Source organism: Schistocerca nitens, chromosome 8 (genome assembly GCF_023898315.1).
Source record: "Schistocerca nitens isolate TAMUIC-IGC-003100 chromosome 8, iqSchNite1.1, whole genome shotgun sequence".
Taxonomy (NCBI): Eukaryota; Metazoa; Arthropoda; class Insecta; order Orthoptera; family Acrididae; genus Schistocerca; species Schistocerca nitens.
The window spans coordinates 571,093,373-571,109,802 of NC_064621.1; the positions used below are offsets into that span (position 1 = coordinate 571,093,373).

At 48.1% G+C, this 16,430-nt stretch overlaps 1 protein-coding gene across 1 annotated transcript in view; it reads left to right on the forward strand.

Moving 5' to 3' along the window:
- The window catches only part of LOC126199682 (uncharacterized protein C6orf132 homolog), a 610,722-nt gene extending 594,599 nt beyond the window's left edge, over window positions 1-16,123 (forward strand). Inside the window, exons 7-9 of the mRNA XM_049936609.1 lie at window positions 630-1,317; window positions 3,637-3,926; window positions 14,002-16,123. Of these exons, the coding sequence (XP_049792566.1) occupies window positions 630-1,317; window positions 3,637-3,926; window positions 14,002-16,123 (3,100 nt within the window). The remainder of the gene's footprint in view (window positions 1-629; window positions 1,318-3,636; window positions 3,927-14,001) is intronic.
- The last annotated feature ends 307 nt before the right edge of the window (window positions 16,124-16,430 follow it).

The following is a 16,430-nucleotide window of genomic DNA, read 5'->3' on the forward strand; positions in this document are numbered from 1 at the left end:
GCTCTTTGAAACTGCTACAGGAATGTGCAGGCTACTTTCCAGTAATGAGTACACTAATTTTTGAGGGGTCCCATAAATTTATTCCGCAGCTGGAACGCTTATTGCAATACTTTTCACAATTGATGATTCAGCATCACATCCTGTCAGACAGTTCCAACTGACTGCAAAATGTTACATCTTCACCTAAATGAATGTTCTGTTTGATCTTACCGTCTGAACGCACACCATGAACTTCGTGTTGAATGGCAAAGTATTACAGTTAAATATCATCAGCAGAAAATACGCCTTTGTTCAGGCCACGAACAGTGAAGTCTGACTTGCGACCGCTCTCGGCTACGGTTGCCACCAAACTGCTTGACAAGCTGCAGCGGAGTCAGTGTCCTTTAATTCTGGCCAACCGGGGGGCAGGAAAAGCAATGCTACCACATAACACAGTGCTACAGTCAATCAATGAGACATGAAGACAGTGAACAACAGCACCTTAGCTGACAACCACGAGGCAATATTTTACGTAATAATAGGATTTGAGACATATTGCACCAGGCCGATTAGCCTTAAATGTGACGTCTGATACATATCGCAACTGCTAACTTCTAGTGAAGTGCTGAGCAGCGTGTTCCTTCCGGCAGACTGCAGAGCATGCAGCCGTTCGACTTCCGGAAGCTGGCGAGTCCTCCGGAGGCGGCGAGCGGCCGCCGCCGCCTGTCAGACGCGGTCAGCCCCCCGGTGCCGGCGTCGATGTCTCCGTCAGCGCCGCCCCCCGGCCTGGTGGGTCTGGGCGCGCTGGCGCTGCACCCCGCGGCCTGCGGCGGCCTGCCGACGCTGCCACCGCTGCCGCCCCCTCCGCCTCCACCTCTGCCTCCACCGCCCCCACCGGCGGAAACCAAGTCCCCGGCGGCGGCGGACGTGTTGAGCAGCGGGGGCGGCAGCAGCGAGTTCGGCTCGGGCACCGACGACGAGGAGGATAGCGCGCACAGCGCCCTCAACCTCAGCCGCGACGGGCTCTACCGGCGGCCCGGCCCGCACCCGCTGGCGCCGCCCCCACCGCCCCCGCCTTCACTGCCTCCGGGGCTGCCTCACGGCCTGCCGCCCCTGACGCAGTTGCCCCCGGGGGCGACGCCCAGGAGGGGCGTGCCGGGCCGGCGACACTGGGGTGGTGACCCCCACCTGCCCATCAACCTGGGCACGCAGCTCATCAACCCCGCCACCGGCAAGAAGCGCGTCCAGTGCAACGTCTGCCTCAAGACCTTCTGCGACAAGGGCGCGCTCAAGATCCACTTCTCAGCCGTCCACCTTCGCGAGATGCACAAGTGCACGGTACGTATCCTCTAGGCCACTGCTTACGACCTCTCTTACAATAATTCTTTCAGTGTTTTTCTTCAGTGTATTTCTTACCTTTGATGCGGTAAAGTTCATATCAGCACCACGAAAGAAGGTTCTTATTTATAACAGTCTCGACCTAAGAGTTAATAAAGCTTGACACTTTACACGAAATGACATGTCTCTCACTAATGGATGAGCTAGCGCACACAGTGATTGAGGAATCCCACTTGTGCCTAAAGAAGCACTATTAGTTTTTCCATATTCGGAGGATGCTGATTCTATAGCCGTATGTTCAATTAATTATTGTAAGCTGCTCCAGTTATTAATAGAACTTTATTAAGTCCACGACCAGCTTCGGCCTTTACATCAGGCTATTTCCAAGTGGAGCGGAAAAGTGTGCTGTAGCGAAGCAATGTCAAATGATGGGTTCTGTGGAACAGTTCCTCTTATTCATCGACTCCACGTCGCAGTGAAATGGCTGCCACGTAGTTGACTCTTTAAGCGAAGGAAACCCACAGTGGGTGCAAGGCCGACTGTACAGGAAAGTTGGAACAACACTCGTACCAAAAATAGCGGCCTGGTTCATACTCTACTATGGTTCAGGAAACGAACGTTCCTCGACAGTTTATCGCTGCGTTGCTACTCGACGTTCTCCCGCAATCTACTCAGGAGATTCTTATTAAGTTTTACTGTACCTGCTCTTACTGTTATAGACAGTCTATGATGAGAATCGGCAAAAACACTCGCTCTCATTTTCTCCTTAACTTCCGTGTCTTTGTTCACTTTGCCGGAGGCGATGCTGAGTAATTTCACGACTTACTCTGCTGCCTAGTATCGAGGTCACAGCGATACACCCAAAATGCACCCAAAGCTATAAATGATCGAGAAAAGTCATCAGGAAGACAAACTGTATTAGTTCGCGATCAGGCCTCGAGGAATGTACGCTGCTGACACGCCCCCGTGTCGTCCCCTGCCAGTGGCGTCATCGGCCGCGGTATGGATGAGCATGTGATCAAATGGTTCAAATCGCTCTGAGCACTATGGGACTTAACTTCTGAGGTCATCAGTCCCCTAGAACTTAGAACTACTTCAACCTAACTAACCTAAGGACATCACACACATGCATGCCCGAGGCAGGATTCGAACCTTCGACCGTAGCGGCCGCGCGGTGCCAGACTGTAGCGCCTAGAACCGCCACCCCGGCCGGCTGAGCATGTGATGAACGCATTTCTCTGCCGGCAGTTGTCATCTTTCCGAATTGTGTAATTGCTACTCAGAAGATTTCACGAGACAAATTGCATCCTATTCCACTTCTCTCACCAAAGAAATATCCCTGAGAGTACAAGGAATAAAACCTTTCGCATGACAGCCAGACACTGACCACTCAGTAACGAAGCTGGAATTGAGGCTATATCAGTTCGACACAGTTTGTGCTGAGATACATGGGAGCGTAACAGTCATTGGGCAGATACGTTTCACAAATCGTGAAGCTTGTGAATGATGTATGTCGCGTATCTATGACTACCGCACTTTCTCCACTAGTTGAGGGAGGTGACTGTCTTGAGGCACCGAGACGTCCGTTCTTGGAAGCTTTCAGAATACTTGGAGGTTACGTCTTGTGGTATTTTACCACCTCATTTGTCCACATTGCCACAACTTAGGTCTAACTTAACCAAAGTGGCATTTACCGTCAAGCTTCGCGTCAATGTACAGTATCCAGCTCATCACTAACCCGACTGACAGTACTCCTTTTCAAAAGTTGGAAACCATTCGGAGAGAGGAAGAAACACATATGCACACGTATCCAGACAATCTCCTCCCCCTCCCTCTGCCCTATCTCTCTCTCTCTCTCTCTCTCTCACACACACACACACACACACACACACACACACACACACACACACAGAGAGAGAGAGAGAGAGAGAGAGAGAGAGAGAGAGAGAGAGAGAGAGAGCTATAGGGCGAAGGGAAATGAACAGCAGGGGAGAGAAAGAGTGGGAGAGCAGAGGGAGGTACATAAAGTGACATTTCTCTCCAACATGTGTCCAGTATGTTATCCACCTGGGAGACCAGTAGAAATACTGATAGATAAAGAGGAAAATATTACACACTGCTCCACACAGCTGGTAACTACAAGTGTAGGTAACTAAATTGGTATCCAGTGTTCTGTATGAGAGCTTGAGGTTCTCGACATCAATTTGATATTCCCATAAGTAACGGAGACCCATTCATAAAAGCCGGTTGCTGCGGCAGCTGCGGCTTCAGCCATCGGGTCGTGCTCCAGAGGCTGACCACTGTGCGTGTTGCCCGCAGGTTGACGGCTGCAACATGATGTTCAGCTCGCGCAGGTCGCGCAACCGGCACAGCGCCAACCCCAACCCAAAGCTGCACTCGCCGCACCTGCGCCGCAAGATCTCGCCGCACGACGGCCGCTCGGCGCACGCGCACGCGCACGGCCACGGCCTGCTCGTGCATCCGCCGCCCCCGCCGCCCCCGCACGCGCCACCCGGCGCGCTGCCGCTGGGGCCTGTCTTCTCCCCGTTCCCGATGCTCGGGCCCGCCGCGCACCTGCCCAAGCACAGCCTCGACCTCACCGTGCACAGGTGCGTACCTCAAAACTCAACTCACATTCAACTGGTCGGTCGCTCGTAGCTCACCACCACATACGGCTACAGCATACTGAACGCAAGGAAAGTACACTATCTGATCAAAATTGTCCGGGCAGCTATTAGAGGACATAATGAGAGAATGGTACAAGGACAATCCAAAGATGATAGGAATTGGAAGTGCAAAAGATGATATTAGCTTAAACTGCTTGGGATTCGCTGATGATCTTGCTCTCCTAGCCAACACCGTTCAAGAAGCCAGGCAACAAGTGAAATCACTACAAGAAATAGCAGAGAAAGTAGGCCTTAGAATATCATATGAAAAAACGGAGATTATGCTAACGGATCCAACACTTGCAAACAAAATTACAATAGGAAAACAGGAAATCAAAATTGTTGATAAATTTAAATATTTAGGCGAAATAATAACATAAATCTAAATGAGAAGCCATCACGGCAGAATAGAATAAAAAACCGAACTACGCAAATTACATTACCAAAACTACATACAACAAAAAAAACCTATCTATAGATGCAAAATTAAAACACTATAAATCAGTTACACAACCAGAAATAACGTATGCAGCTGAAACTATTTTCAAAACAACTAATACAGCAGAAATTGACAGAATACTAAAAATAGAAAGAAGCATAATTAGGACATGTATAAATAAACAGAATAAAATAAATGGACATTGGAGAATAGCATCAAATGAAACAGTATATAAGAAAATGGACCCAGTCAAGAGCACAATCAAGAAGAAACGCATCTCATTCTTTGGACATCTGATGAGAACTCCACAAAACAGAGTTAGTAAAAAAATAATACAAAAATTGTGGAATAGCAAGAGCGACATTAAATAGATCACAGAAATTAAGGAAGATATAAAAGAACTTCAAATTACAGTAGATGACCTAAAAAACAAGACAGAGAAAACCAGAATACTGCAAGACCCCCAAACCAGACTACAAATGAATATCAATAAAAGTACAGGAAGAGTGGTCTCAGATGAAGAAAGAAAGAAAATATCTGAAAGAATGAAGAAATATTGGACAGACAGAAGAGCAAAACAACTTTCATATAAGAATAGACTCTAATAATTATATTACCTAAATATCATATTAAGTTATAGTTGAACCAAATTGTATCCCTGTGTAACAACTTGTTTACAACTTTGTATTTTTGACTAGAGTCGTCCAATGAAGGCCATAAAATAAATAATAATAAGAGGACACACTCCCGATATGACGATTTCACCTCTACTGGGAACACTTTCAGTGAAGTGACTGAATGTCTCTGGAGGAATGGCAGCCCATTCTTCCTCAAGAGTCGAAACCAGTGTATGTACTTCCGTTCGACTTTGGGGTGTGGAGTTAAGTCGACGTTTTAAGTTATCCCAAAGTTGTTCTGTTGGGTTTACCGTGGAACACTGGTCAGGGCAGTCCATATCAGAAATGTCGTTGTCCGCAAACCATTGCCTCACAGATGCTGCTTTATGATAGAGTCCATTATCACGCTGATACGATCATCGTCTCCGAATTATTCCTTTACTGTACGCAGTACACACTGTTCAGGAATGTGTTCACATCCTCCCGTTGCGACGAATTCTTTACGTGCGTGCGTGCGATGCACCAATTGCGACGGATTATACGTTGCTGCTGCAGTGCAATTTCTTTTATAATTTTTGTTCACCTACCTCTTTACAGCGGTAGATCTTCGCACGTAAACTCCTGACTGCAGCCGGCCGAAGTGGCCGTGCGGTTAAAGGCGCTGCAGTCTGGAACCGCAAGACCGCTACGGTCGCAGGTTCGAATCCTGCCTCGGGCATGGATGTTTGTGATGTCCTTAGGTTAGTTAGGTTTAACTAGTTCTAAGTTCTAGGGGACTAATGACCTCAGCAGTTGAGTCCCATAGTGCTCAGAGCCATTTGAACCATTTGAATCCTGACTGCAGCTACTTACGAGATCACAGAAAGGCAGTGTTGAGGAAACTGTAACCTCGTAGCTACACGCCGGAGGCCGCTATAAGTAAAATTTGCTGAAAATTGTCTATGTACTTTAAAGACAGGATTCGGAAAGGGGATGTCACTCGTACTTTAAACTTGAAGTTCAAATTTAAACCTTCAATAGATCTTTATTGCCGTTAAGCAATATCATCAGCCCACATTTACGAAAATTACTAAAGTTTCTGCTCACAGTTATCACCGTACCTAAAACAGCCAGAGCTTTTACCTTCCCAAATTCCGAAACCAGTTACTTGTAACACAGTCCATGATCGGCCAATTACTTCTGCACACGATATTCAGTGGTTGTCTTTAGTCAAAGTTTATGTCCGCCATAAAATACTCAGTAAGAATATACTCAGTACCGCCACGCTATATAATTCAAAGTTCACTCTCGATTCTCGTCGGAACGCATTATCACAACACTCTAAAGTTTTCATAAACAGTTTCTGGTCACTACCAGATACCATTAACATGCGGAAGTCATCCAAAGACTTCATCTTACACATAATGCGAAAAGTCACATCCAGCATAGCCGCCTCCAATCAAAGCTAGCTCGCGACTCTCTTCTCACTCTCCCACACTCAAAACTATATCTCCTCGCTAGGCGGCCAACCGTCTCGCTTCTCATTGGCTGTCAGCACTTACGACCAATGAGAACTCACTTCTAGGGCGCGGCTCGCGCCAAAATCGAGCAGGCACCAACCACTTCTCTAGGCTCATTGACGTCACCAAATTAAGTAACACAAAACGCTCTAATTAAATAAACAAAACAAAATGAACTATAAGCTATACTCTACATCTGGAAATTTATTACGTAGTCGCGAATGTTCTGGCTGTCTTATACATAAGCATACATACTTGGACATCCGACATTCACTAGTAGGGGAACCACTAGTGGATCCGTTCCCACGTTACAGAGTTGGAACACTTGCCAGTTCCTGTAGAGATTTTAATAATTTTTAATAATTCCGAACGCCCCACATACTCTCACGCACGCATTCTCATTCACACGCACCCTAACACACAATACACATATTTGCTTAGAATTCTTGAAATTATTATTATAGAAAAGTCGCAGAGGTTTCCAGAAACTAAAAACTTTCCAAATTTATACATGAACACTGAAAGTGTTATCAGATCATCGTACACAGCCAATGAAGGTGAACTATTACATCACTGTATTTATTTAAATTCTTGACTGTCAGAAAATTACGTTTTTTTTATGGAATTTTACTAACTTCCAAAATACATCTATTTTTGATCTCAGACTTTGACATATTGTTTGTTTTCACAACCGAAGGTTGTACATCAAATATGACGTTCCTTAGGTTATTCCTTTATTAGTTATTAATATTTTTAGTTTCGTATAATGTAAGTGGCCTGCCAGCACTACTCCACTGCTTTGACACGCGCAGCTGCAACAGATGGTCGTGACGTCAGTCTGCAGGACACAACTCGTCCGTTACTGACCGTAATTCTCTACCGTCTTACATTGCAGCCCACATACATTCTGAAGTAAAGCTTTTAATAGACAAATGGGCGATCGCGCACTAGTTGCGACGCCACACCGCGTACGGTACATGTTTTCTTAAGCGCGAAAACTGGAATACACCCTAATCACCAAGAAGGTACCCATACCGTTCCCTCCGTACTTCACAGTTGGGACTGCACATGATGGCAGGTAAAATTCTCCAGGCTTCGTCAAACACAAACCTTTCCATCGGACTGCCACAGGTTATCGCCTGATTTGTCACTATAAATCACCCGTTTCCAGACATGCACTGTGCAGTGACGTTGCTCTTTAACACCACCTCAAGCTTCGCTTAGTTTTTATTACAGAAATATCTGGCTTGTGAGGAGCTGCTCGAAATGGACTGCTGGACTGCTGGTAGCACTTCGGAACTCACGAGTAATTACTTCCGCTCATTTCATGCGATTTTTTAGAAACCCTTTTTCGCAGTGCTCTTTGTTCGCTGTCCGTTTGTACAGGTCTGGTCTCAGTTTATCCGCGGTTGTTCCTTCACGTTTCTATTTCCTAATTCCATTACCAACAGTCGTCTTCAATAGCTCGAGAAAGGTTAAAATGTCCTTGATGGATCTGTTACTCAGGTGACGTACAGTGGCTAGTCCATGTTCCAAGTCACGAGCTCTCCTGATCGAACCATTCAGCGTTACTGCTTCTCTGCTGACAACGCTAATCCCCCCACCCCCTCCTATTGAGCTGGCGGGCCGCCTCTCGTGACATCTGGTGGTCAAACGCACATTACTTTGGGATGCCTGGATATTTTTGATCAGATAATATACACTACTGGCCATTAAAATTCCTACACCAAGAATAAATGCTGATGACAAACGGGTATTCATTGGACAAATATATTATACTACAGTTGGGATGTGATTACATTTTCATGCAATTTGGGTGCATAGATCCTGAGAAGTCAGTACCCACAACAACCGCCTCTGGCCGTAATAACGGCCTTGATATGCCAGGGAATTGAGTCAAACAGAGCTTGGATGGTGTGTACAGGTACAGCTGCCCATGCAGCTTCAAGACGATACCACAGTTCATCAAGAGTAGCGTCTGGCATATTGTGACAAGCCAGTTGCTCGGCCACCATTGACCAGACCTTTTGAATTGGTGAGAGATCTGGAGAATGTGCTGGCCAGGGCAGCAGTCGAACCTTTTTTTTGTATCCAGAAAGGGCCCTAGAGGACCTGCAACATGCGGTCGTGCATTATCCTGCTGAAATGTAGGATTTCGCAGCGATCGAATGAAGCGTTGAACCACGGGTCGTAACACATCTGAAATGTAGCGTCCACTGTTCGAAGTGCCGTCAATGCCAACAAGAGGTTACCGAGACGTGTAACCAATGGCATCCCATACCATCATGCTGGGTGATACGCCAGTATGGCGATGACGAATACACGCTTCCAATGTGCGCTCACCGCGATGTCGCCAAACACGGATGCGACCATCATGATGCTGTAAACAGAACCTGGATTCATCCGAAAAAATTACGTTTTGCCATTCGTGCACCCAGGATCGTCGTTGAGTACACCATCGCAGGCGCTCCTGTCTGTGAGGCAGCGTCAAGGGTAACTGCAGCCATTGTCTCCGAGCTGATAGTCCATGCTGTTGCAAACGTCGTCGAACTGTTCGTGCAGATGGTTGTTGTCTTGCAAACGTCCCCATCTGTTCACTCAAGGATCGAGATGTGGCTGCACTATCCGTTACAGCCATGCGGATAAGATGCCTGTCATCTCGACTGCTAGTGATACGAGGCCGTTGGGATCCAGCACGACGTTCCGTATTACCCTCCTGAACCCACCGATTCCATACTCTTCTAACAGTAATTGGATCTCGACCAATGCGAGCAGCAATGTCGCGGTACGATAAACCGCAATCGCGATAGGCTACAATCCGACCTTTAAGTCGGAAACGCGATGGTACGCGTTTCTCCTCCTTACAAGAGGCATCACTGCAACGTTTCACCAGGCAGCGCCGGTCAACTGCTGTTTGTGTGTGAGAAATCGGTTGGAAACTTTCCTCATGTCAGCACGTTTTAAGTGTCATTACCGGCGCCAACCTTGTGTGAATGCTATGAAAAGCTAATCATTTGCAAATAACAGCATCTCCTTCCTGCCGGTTAAATGTCGCGTCTGTGGCACGTCTTCTTCGTGGTGTAGTAATTTTACTGGCCAGTGGTGTACGTATTCCTTGCCCATCAATTACACTGCAGCTGGTTTTCTCAGGTTCACTTTCCCCTCCGATATCCTCCTCATTCACGGGCCACTGTACAGCCATCTTCGTACTTCCTTTCCGATAATTTGTTACACGTATCATCAACATGAAGAACTGATGCGTTATGAATGTACAGTAATCCCGCCTTACTGAGTGTCTGAACATTTAAACAGCGCGTCGGCACCAGCAGCGTGAACTGAGGCGTTGATGCCGGAGCTGGGCTTTGTCGCCAGCACGGGCGGGACTAGGGTAGTGTGTGTTGGAAGCCGCTTGCGTATCGAGACTGTGGTGGAAGGGAATGTAGAATAGCGGTCGAAATGCTTCTTGTATTGTAAATTTTCTGACATTGCGCTTGAATGTTGTGAAGATTCGGAGGAAGTAGTTCCATGGATGTATGATGTCTCTAGTAATAAGTGAATATTTATGTCGCCTGCATTATTTATAAACATACTATCACCAACCGCTAGCTAAATATTGGTGACCGCATCACAGAGGAACTTAAGTGACGCTGTGCCCCTAGTTTATAAATGTGTTAACTGATAGTATGACGCAAGTGTTTATACGAATTACTGTGGTACTTGGTCGCGAAATATACTGAACTCTATCGTCCAACAACGACAGATTGCTGCCTAGCTACTACCGAAGTGTGATTGACTGATATAAACTGGTGTCGTGTCCTGGGTGGACGTTAATAGAACTGCACCACACATTTCATTTCGGGAAGTGACTGCACGGGTATAGGCAGCGCTGTAGAATACCTTAACAAAACAATATCGAAACACAACGAACAGCGCTTACAACCAGACATACCGATTGTTTCCACACACGTCTTGCTCTCGGATTCACATACCTGGATGATAACTGTATGGTTTACAGCAGGCTACACGAAAGCTATTTTAAACAGATTAATTAATTAACCCCCCATCTCCCGCCCCCCATGAACCATGGACCTTGGCGTTGGTGCGGAGGCTTGCGTGGCTCAGTGATACAGAAAGCTGTAACGTAGTTGCAACCACGACGGAGGGGTATCTGTTGAGAGGACAGACAAACGTGTGGTTCCTGAAGAGGGGCAGCAGCCTTTTCAGTAGCTGCAGCGGCAACAGTCTGGACCATTGACTGATCTGGCGTTGTAACACTAACCAAAACGGCCTTGCTGTGCTGATACTGTGAACGACTGAAAGCAAGGGGAAACTACAGACGTAATTTTTTCCCAGGGCCTGCATCTTTACTGAATGGTTAAATGATGACGGCGTCCTCTTGGGTAAAATATTTCGGAAGGAAAATAGTCCCCCATTCGGATCTCTGGGCGTGGACTACTCAGGAGGACGACGTCGTTATTAGGAGAAGGAAAAATGGCGTTCTACGGATCGGAGCGTGGAATGTCAGATCCCTTAATCGAGCAGGTAGGTTAGAAAATTTAAAAAGGGAAATGGATAGGTTAATGTTAGATATGGTGGGAATTAGTGACGTTCGGTGGCAGGAGGAACAAGACTTCTGGCCAGGTGAATACTGGGTTATAAATACAAACTGAAATAGGAATAATGCAGGAGTAGGTTTAATAACAAAATAGGAACACGGGTAAGCTACTACGAAAAGCATAGTGAACGCATTATTGTAGCCAAGACAGACACGAAACCCACGCCTAAGCCTACCACAATAGTACAAGTTTATATGCCAACTAACTCCTCAGATGATGAAGCGACTGAAGAAATGTATGACGCGATAAAAGAAATTACTCAGATAGTCGACGCAGACGAAAATTTTAATAGTCATGGGGGACTGGAATTCGATAATAGGAAAAGGAAGAGAAGGAAATGTAGTAGGTGAATATGCAATGGGGTTGAGGAATGAAAGAGGAAGCCGCCTGGTAGAATTTTGCACAGAGCATAACTTAATCATAGCTAACACTTGGTTTAAGAAACATGAAAGAAGGTTGTATACGTGGAAGAGGCCTGGAGACACTGGAAGGTTTCGGATAGATTACATAATGGTAAGACAGAGATTTAGGATACAGGTTTTAAATTGCAAAATATTTCCAGGGCAGATGTGGATTCTGTCCATAATTTATTGGTTATGAACTGTAGATTAAAACTGAAGAAACTGCAAAAAGGTGGAATCTTAAGGAGATGGGACCTGGATAAACTGAAAGAATCAGAGGTTTTAGAGCGTTTCAGAGCAAGCATTAGGGAGCATTGACAAGAACGGGGAAAGAAATACGATAGAAGAAGAGTGTGTAGCTTTGAGAGATGAAATAGAGGAGGCAGCAGAGGATCAAGTAGGTAAAAAGACGAGGGCTAGTAGAAGTCCTTGGATAACAGAAGAGATACTGAATTTAATTGGAGATCGACAGGAAGTGCAAAACGGCTAAATAGGTATGGCTACAGGGCAAATGTAAGGATGTAGAGGCATATATCACTAGAGGTAAGACAGATGCGACCTACAGGAAAATTAACGAGGCCTTTGGAGAAAAGAAAACCACCTGTATGAATATCAACAGCTTAAATGGAAAATCGGTTCTAAGGGAAGAAGGGAAAGCAGAAAGGTGGAAGGGGTACATAGAGAGTCTGTATAACGGCAATGTACTTGACGACAATATTATGGAAATGGTATAGGACGTAGATAAAGGTGAAATGGGAGATATGATAATGCGTGAAGAATTTGACAGAGCACTTAAAGACCTAAGTCGAAACAAGGCCCCGGGAGTAGACAACATTCCTTTACAACTACCGATAGCCGTAGGAGAGCAAGCCATGACAAAACTGTACCATCTGGTGAGAAAGATGTATGAGACTGGCAAAATAACCTCAGACGTCAATACGAATATAATAATTCCAACCCCAAAGAAAGCAGGTATTGAAAGGTGTAACAACTGGCCAACTATCAGTATATTAAGTCACGACTCCGAAATACTAACGCGAATTCCTTACAGACGAATGGAAAAATTGGTGGAAGCAGACCTCAGGGAAGAGCAGTTTGGATTCCGTAGAAATGGTGGAACAAGCGAGGCTATACTGACCCCACGACTTATCTTAGAAGATAGATTAAGGGAAGGCAAACCTACGTTTCTACCATTTGTAGACTTAGAGAATGCTTTTGACAATGTTGAATGGAATACTCTCTTTCAAATTCTGAAGGTGGAGGGCGTCAAACATAGGGAGGAAAAGGCTATTTACAATTTGTAGAGAAACAAGATGGCAGTTATAAGAGTCGAGGGGCATGAAAGGGAAGCAGTGGTTGGAATTGGAGTGAGACAGGGTTGCAGCCTATCCCCGATGTTTTTCACACTGTGTATTGAACAAACAGTAAAGGAAACAAAAGAAAAATTTGGAGTAGGAATTAAAATCCATGGTGAAGAAATAAAAACTTTGAGGTTTGCCATTGACATTGTAATTCTGTCAGAGACAGCAAAGGACCTGGAAGAGCAGTTGAACGGAATGGACAGTGTCTTGAAAGGAGGATATAAAATGAACATCAACAAAAACAAAACGAGGATAATGGAATGTAGTTGAATTAAATAAGGTGATGCTGAAGGAATAAGATTAGGAAATGAGACACTTAAAGTAGTAAATGAGTTTTGCTATTCGGGGAGCAAAATAACTAAGGATGGTCGAAGTAGAGAGGATATAAAATGTAGACTGGCTATGGAAAGGAAAGCGTTTCTGGAGAAGACAAATTTGTTGACATCGAGTATAGATTTAGGTGTCAGGACATTTGTATGGGTTGTAGCCATGTATAGAAATTTAACATGTTCTATAAATAGTTTAGACAAGAAGAGAATAGAACCTTTCGAAACGATGTGCTACAGAAGAACGTTGAAGATTAGGTGGATCGATCATGTAACTTATGAGGAGGTACAGAACAGAATTGGGGGGGGGGGGGGGGAAGAGAAATTAATGTCGCAACTTGACTAGAAGCAGGGATCGCTTGGTAGGACACGTTCTGAGGCATCAAGGGATCACCAAATTAGTATTGGAGGGAAGCATGGAGGGTAAAAATCGTAGAGGGAGGCCAAGGGATGAATACACTAAACAGATTCAGAAGGATGTAGGTTGCAGGAGTCACTCAGATATGAAGAAGCTTGCACAGGATAGAGGAGCATGAAGAGCTGCATGAGACCAGTCTCTGGATTGAGGACCACAACAACAACAACAATTAATGAAAATGTACACTCGAGTGATGAAAAAATTATTATTGTTAAATTATTTCTAATATTGTTGCTAATAGGAGTTGTGGACATATATTGCAGCAAAATAAGTTACGAAGAACATTTACGTATACGGAATAAGTCTTCTGTCACCTAATGTTTCTCACAATTTCGCCACAGGTTCGAAGAAAGCAGACGCCACGACTTCGGCAGCAGCACGCTGGGATCGCCTCCTGAAGACACGGGTTTGCGACTCAACGACCACCTGCCGTTGCCAGACGACCTCTCAGACGACGGCTACGACGATGACGACGACGGAATCGTCGTCGACGGAGGACCAGACGACGACGACGACACGGACGAGAGGGAGAGTACGGACGTAGAGCCGCAGAACTTGACGCAGGGCCACGAGGACTCCCAGCCAGAGCCGGACGGTCTCAGCGGGGACGAGCAGCTGCAGGCGACGGAAGCCAAGCGTCCCAGGCTCAGCGGCGACGTGGGAGCGGACGCCGAGGACGAACCTTCTACCAGCAACCAGGGCGAGGCGAGCAACGACGACTCGCTGAGCGCCGTCGAGGGTCACAACGCGAAGGAAGCCGGTGAGGGCGCGGCCGGGGCGTCAAAGAACCCGAGGACGCGGAAGAACCGCAACCCGACGCGATTCGCGCTGCCCGCACAAACGGACAGCAACCAAGTGTCCTGCGACGAGGACTCGTCTGCGGACTCCCCATTCGCGTCAGCGCCACCTGCCAGTGATAACGTCGCTGCCGACGAGGAACCGGTGAGGGCGTCGGGGGAAACGCATACTACAAATGGAGCAGGTCCTTCTCTAGAAGCTACTGCCCATACTGAAAGTGACGGAGTTGTTGGGATATTACCTGATGACAGAAGCTCGGAGAATGGTCCTGTAGACTGCACGAAGCAAAGCAGTACGGTAGACGCTGGTGAAGTACGCGGTAATGGAGAGGTAGATGGAGGGAATGCGGAAGAAACTGGTAACCGTGAACTTCTCTGCCATGCCGAGAAAGAGCAAAGCACTCTCCAGGACGGTGAAAGAAACGCGGGGGAGGAACAGGCTACTAGGAAAGATGATGACGATAAGGGTGGGCCAGTTGGGTGTATAAAGGCGGAACGGGGAGAAGGAAGGGAAGATCAAGAGGAAGAGGACTGCCACAGCAGTGAAGGGTCGATGTCGTCGTCTACTGCACTGCAGCGTCTCGAATCCCTTTCGCAGGGCCCGTTTTGTGGGCCGGAGCTCAACTTCTCCGGGTGCCCTTCGAGCCCAGCGAGATCTCAAGGCTCTTCCTCCAACGATTCGCCGGGAGAGGACGCTCACTACTTTTACCCGGAGACTGGCAGTTTCATAGGCCCCATGGACGTCCCCATAGACAAAGACAACCCCCGCCGCTGCACCGCCTGCGGGAAGATCTTCCAGAACCACTTCGGGGTGAAGACGCACTTCCAGAACGTGCACCTGAAGCTAATGCACAAGTGCACAGTGGAAGGGTGCAACGCCGCGTTCCCGTCGAAGCGCAGCAGAGACAGGCACAGTGCCAATCTCAACCTGCACCGCAAGCTGCTGTCGACGTCGGCGGACAGCCCCGGCGGATCGTCGCCATCGGCATCTGCGGCGGCGGCTGCGGCGGCGGCGTCCTTCTTCATGGACAAGTCCTCCCCGCTCGCGGCGTCGCTCGTGGCCAACCCGTCTCTGCACGGCGAGTTCCTGGCGCGCCTGTACGCCGAGTCGCACGCGCTGCCGCTCAACCTGGAGGCGGCGTTCAAGGGACTGCCGCCGCTGGGCCACGGGGGCGGCCTGCCCCCGCAGCAGCTGGTCGAGCATATGCTGCTCAACGGCGATCGCCTCGGGCCACCCCCGCAGCAGCAACAGCAGCAGCAGCAGCAGCAGCAGCAGCCGCCGCTGATGTTGCCGCCACTAGGCTTCCCGGGCTTCTCTGGACACCTGCTGGCTGCGGCCGCCGGCGTCAACGGAGACGCCGGCGACGCCGGCGCCGCATCCGCGTCGATGTCCGCGTCTCCGTCGGCCGGCGGCTGGAGCCTGGAGGACGACCCGCCGGCAGCGGACTGCGACGGCCGCTTCCCGTGCGCCTTCTGCGGGCAGCCCCTGGCGGACGTGTCGGCGCTCAAGGACCACTACGAGTGCCGGCACGCCATGGAGCTGGCGCGCTGCGCCACCTGCGGCAAGCTCTTCACCTCCGGCGAACGCCTCCGGCAGCACGCGGACGCCGCCCACGGCGCCGCCGGGCCTGCGGGGGCGGCGGCGCGGCTGGCGGCCTGCTCGTGACACCGCAACCCCACCCCCACCCCTACTCCGACGTCGACCCCCGCCGCCCTCGCGCCGCCCTGGTGGTAGCCGGTGCGCCCTACCCTGTGCAATAGCCGCTCGCTTCCCCTGCTGCAGTACACTACACAGTGGCCACGCTACGCAGCACAGACTGCAGCCGAACGAACTGAACACCGTGCTCTCCGGCCTGTGGCAACTCATGTGTGGAAGACGGTGCAAACAGACTAGAAAGGTTTAATAACCGTTTGTATACGATATAAGATATAATAAAGCAATTACTTATTATCTATCCTTACGACATTTTCCA